The 4,347-nt window shown below is 37.4% G+C and overlaps 1 protein-coding gene across 3 annotated transcripts in view; it reads right to left on the bottom strand.

The window, feature by feature from the left end:
* LOC113828104 (uncharacterized) overlaps positions 1-4,347 on the bottom strand; it is an 8,808-nt gene continuing 4,461 nt past the window's right edge. For all 3 annotated transcript variants that reach the window (XM_027381044.2, XM_027381043.2, XM_027381045.2), the window contains exons 4-5: positions 4,045-4,209; positions 1-3,077 (exon numbers count right to left, since the gene is read on the bottom strand). In XM_027381044.2, the coding sequence (XP_027236845.2) occupies positions 871-3,077; positions 4,045-4,209 (2,372 nt within the window). In that variant the 3' untranslated portion in view covers positions 1-870. The remainder of the gene's footprint in view (positions 3,078-4,044; positions 4,210-4,347) is intronic.

Below are 4,347 nucleotides of genomic sequence, written 5' to 3'. Positions count from 1 at the left end.
TACCATGTACTATTTTATTACATGAAAACATCTGGAAGCTTTTTTTGCTTGCTTGCTACACTCTACCGGAAGTTCTCCCAATAAATAAGTAAAATACAAAAGTTGCACATAAACCATTGCAATGGACTTTTGCTTCTCCAATATCAAGCTGCATATGGCACCATTCCTTACGAATAACAAAGCGGAACATTAAGAAAAATATTCTAAAAACTAGTAAAAAAATATGTGCACCAAACAGTAAGATCATTGAACCAACATCTTTCCTGATTGTCTGCATTTATACAAAAAAAAATTCACAAATATACAGAATAAAAGATAAAAGGGTTAATAAAACCTGTTATATACAAAACCCATCAAGACCATTGGCCAGATAATACAGAAGAATTAAATAAAAAAGTGTAACAATGTTGTCAGATATCTAACAGAGTCTCTGAAGTTATTATATAAATGTAACCTTCCCTTCTTCTTGGACATTAAAAAGAAGAAAAAGAAAATTAAAATAAAGCATCATATTAGTCTGCTACTTAATGCAAAACTAGACAACTAACTCCTTGAACCTAGTATTGGAATGTTTGTCATTTTATTATCTGACTCTGATGACCTTTGAGATGAAGCAGCTTCAATAAAATTAAGAAAACAAAAAGCCTTGTATCACTTTGTATCACCACAGTTAATTGATATCTTCACAGAGAGAATTGCTACCTTGTGATTTTCCAAAGCTCAATGTAAATCTAAAATGCTGTTTTATACCCTTTAAAACTGATAAAATATGAAAATAAGGACTAGATTTACTAAACAGTTGATTACCCTAAAGATATTCACATGAATGCATTACAAAATGAAGATAAGACCTATATGAATCATCAGTTGCTAATCTATCAAGAGTGACTGACCAGCTTCCCCATTCTCTCTTACAGGTTGGTCGCTGGGAGTAAATACTGCACTCCCAGAGGGGGTAAGTTCAATGCTATCCTCTTCTTCGTGTTGATTTGCCAGCTGGTATCCTGCTGGCACACCTAGGGTTCGACTTCGCCTGGCAGTGTAAATCACACATATTGATAACAACAAACAGAAGAGAGAAACAAAACTGACTGTTACAAGGATAAATGGATATACATGTGAATTGCCCACAACCTTTGTAAGAAGTGCGTGCGTAAGTGAATTTCCGAATGAAGCCAATATGATCATAAGAGCACACATACGATGAGTCACTCTCATGTACTGTGCCATCCAAAGGAGACTTGTTGGTAAGATAGGAGCTAGACCAAGGGCCATGAAAATAATGCCGGACCAGAGAAAATCATCCTTCCCATAAGAACCAATGGCCAAGAAGACTGATCCCATTGCTGCAAACAGAATAGATATTGTCAAGAGCTTTCCTGGTTTCAGTCTCAAGCATCCTGAAACTAATATGCAGAGAAATCTCACCAGACACACTAGGCCCCAGAAGAGAGCCTGACCATCTATGCCTGTATTCTGAATAACAACAAGTCCTGTGCCAATAACTGTTGTAGTTAGAAGGTGATGCACTGCCCCTTGCAATGCTTCAGCCATAAACATGAACACTGAAAATATGACCGTGAAGACAAGGACTCTGCTTTTGTTGATTTCACCCATGCTTCCATCATCCTGTTTTGATCTTGGTTCCCGTGGATTGTGGCAAAGGATGACAACTGATATTAATGCATTGAGAATAATAAAAATCCCAATACATATGTAGGCTAAGTGGACTTTGGTTACTCCATAGTCTTTAAAGCGCTGTGCCATATCATCCAAAAATTTACTATTATCATCACTTCCAATACTATAGGTACCAGGCTTCTGTGAATGCATGACTGATGATATCCCACTCTTATTTTGTTCATCCTCATATGATTCTTCGCTGATTGGTTCATCACTTAAAGCCTCCTGCAAACCCTGAGCCTCAGGTTCTTCCTCAGAATTATCATCCACATTTTCACCACCTTCAAGGTCTATTTCTACATCTTCTCTTAAATGGTCTTCATGATCTTCTTGCTCTGTTATTTCCTTGGAGTAAGTTACAAGTAAATTAGGATCCTCTGTAGTCTCTGGCATATGGGTTGTAACAACAGTGGTTGCTGGTGTTGTGGTAGTGGTTGTAGTGGTTGTTGTAGTAGTAGTAGTAGTGGTGGGAGCAGTGGTTGTGGTAGTGGCAACAGTAGTAGTTGTAGAAGTGATCTCAACAGTTGTAGGTTTAGGTGTGCTTGTGGTACTAGGGAGAACAGTTGGCAATTTAACCAGAGAAGGGTCTTCTGTTTCAACTAATCCTCCTGTAGTCTCATTCACCACAGGCTGGTTTTCAGTCTGCACAACTTCCTCACCTTGATCTGGTACCATTGTGGTGTGCACTTCTAATGAAGTGGCATCATTATCATCAGAACCCTCTGGTGAATGTTCACCTTCAACAGATGCTGCAGTAGTAACAGAAATTTCCAGAGTTTGGTTTTTGGATGGCTCTTGTTGAGATTTACCTGTCTGCTGTGGTTTTGCTTTTGTTTTCCCTTGGTCTCTGGAGGGTGGTCGTTTCCATTTCGTATCAATATCAGGATGTAGTGCATTGCCATCAGTAAAATTAGGCTTTTTCATTGGGGGTTTTGTAGATGCAGCTTTTGCACTAGTTGTTGTCTCTGGCAATGTTAAAAGATCATCTGGTTCTACAGTCACTGATGTATCATTTTCATTCTCTAATGATGTCAAGAGATGATCAGATGTGATATTAACTACTGATATGGTGTCTTCAGTTGTGGGCTTAGGTAGGGTTAAGTTCTTAATCTTTTCATTAGTATGATTCTCCAAAGACTGTTCTCCACTATAGCTAGCATTATATACGTCATCTTGTAAACTTCGGACAAACCTGGACATATGTGGAGCCTCTGTCATAGCTGTGGTCTCCATTAGAGACTGATTGCTATGGATCTCAAAAGGGTGCAACCCAACGAAGAAGGGATGAATTGCAAGTGGTGCGATGAAGGCTCCAACTGCAAAACTGAAGTGTAGTGCTTGTAGGGAGGCACCGCCAGCACGGCCCCACAGGTCTAGACAAAGGACATTTCCACCTACGGAAAGGAGGCAAGGATCAGATCACTGCAGGCTCCCTACCTGACAAATAATAGCACAAAGCATTGCATTGATGGAAAAAGAACAGCAAAATGGAAAAAAAGAAATGAATACATCAGAGTGGAAAAAAGGAGGAAAGTGGAGGAAAGAGAGCACTAGGAAAAAGTGAAATGATATGAATTTGGCTTTATTCTAAATCCAAGACATGAAAAAAATAATCAAGTCAGAGATTCATATTTGTACCAAACTTATTAGCAGAATGCAATAGCCCCCTTGCAAAAAAATAAAGAAAGTAAAAGGAAAAAAATAAAAAAGAAAGAAAAAAGGGGAAAAAAAAGAAAAAAGGAAATAAATAAACAAACAAACAGGAAATGAGGAAAAATCTATTTCCTTTCAGTATATAAATCAAAATATGCTCATATTTAGACGGGAGACATCTATAAGTTTTAACTAAGACCTGCTAAAAATATATTCTCATGATTCCAGACAGAATAAACAACTAGTAATCAGTGTATGAATGCCAGATGTATTGTACCAATACACTAGAGATTATGTATAAATGTAAGAAATACAGTGTGTAAAAGAACTAATGATTAAGATGTGTCTTTGTTTGTTTACTGGTATCATACTGCATGCTGATTAATCTAAGATCCTAAGTTTTTATATGAAGATATTGACTTTAGGTAAAAATAAAGAATGTCAAGTACACATATCACCTAAAAAGTAAAATAAAATAATAATGATAATAATAATAACAGAAAAAAACACAGTAATTGCAAGGGGAACAACAGAAACATGAATTTTTAAGAAGAGGCAAGGATCTACCTATATACAGACTATTATATTAAAAGTGTAATAAATCATGAAAGAGTGAATTATATAGTCCACAAAGGAAGGAGTAGGATCCAATGGCATATCACAAGACCTTTAGTATGCAAAAACACCTTGGGCTCTTAGCAAGCTCACCTGTGAACAAGAAGCCCAGTCCCATCCCCAAGGCAGCAGTTGTTGCAAATGTCCACCAGAGGGCTGTTGCAACGGTGAAGGGCATGACTGTGACGCACACGGCTACCCATACCAAGCTAACAAACATCAGGAACTGACGGTTGTATACTTCAAACAGCAATGAACCTGTAGGGAGATATGTCAAAGTTATCAATTTTATAGGAAGGAATATTCAAACCCAGCAACTGAGCATTTAGGTTTTCTGCCTTATATCCATGCACAACTTCACTGAGTAAAAAAGAAAGAAGAAAAGAAAAAAGAAAA

Source organism: Penaeus vannamei, chromosome 12 (genome assembly GCF_042767895.1).
Source record: "Penaeus vannamei isolate JL-2024 chromosome 12, ASM4276789v1, whole genome shotgun sequence".
Taxonomy (NCBI): Eukaryota; Metazoa; Arthropoda; class Malacostraca; order Decapoda; family Penaeidae; genus Penaeus; species Penaeus vannamei.
The sequence above is the reverse complement of the archived record's forward strand: the minus strand, read 5'-3'. Positions and strand labels throughout refer to the sequence as shown.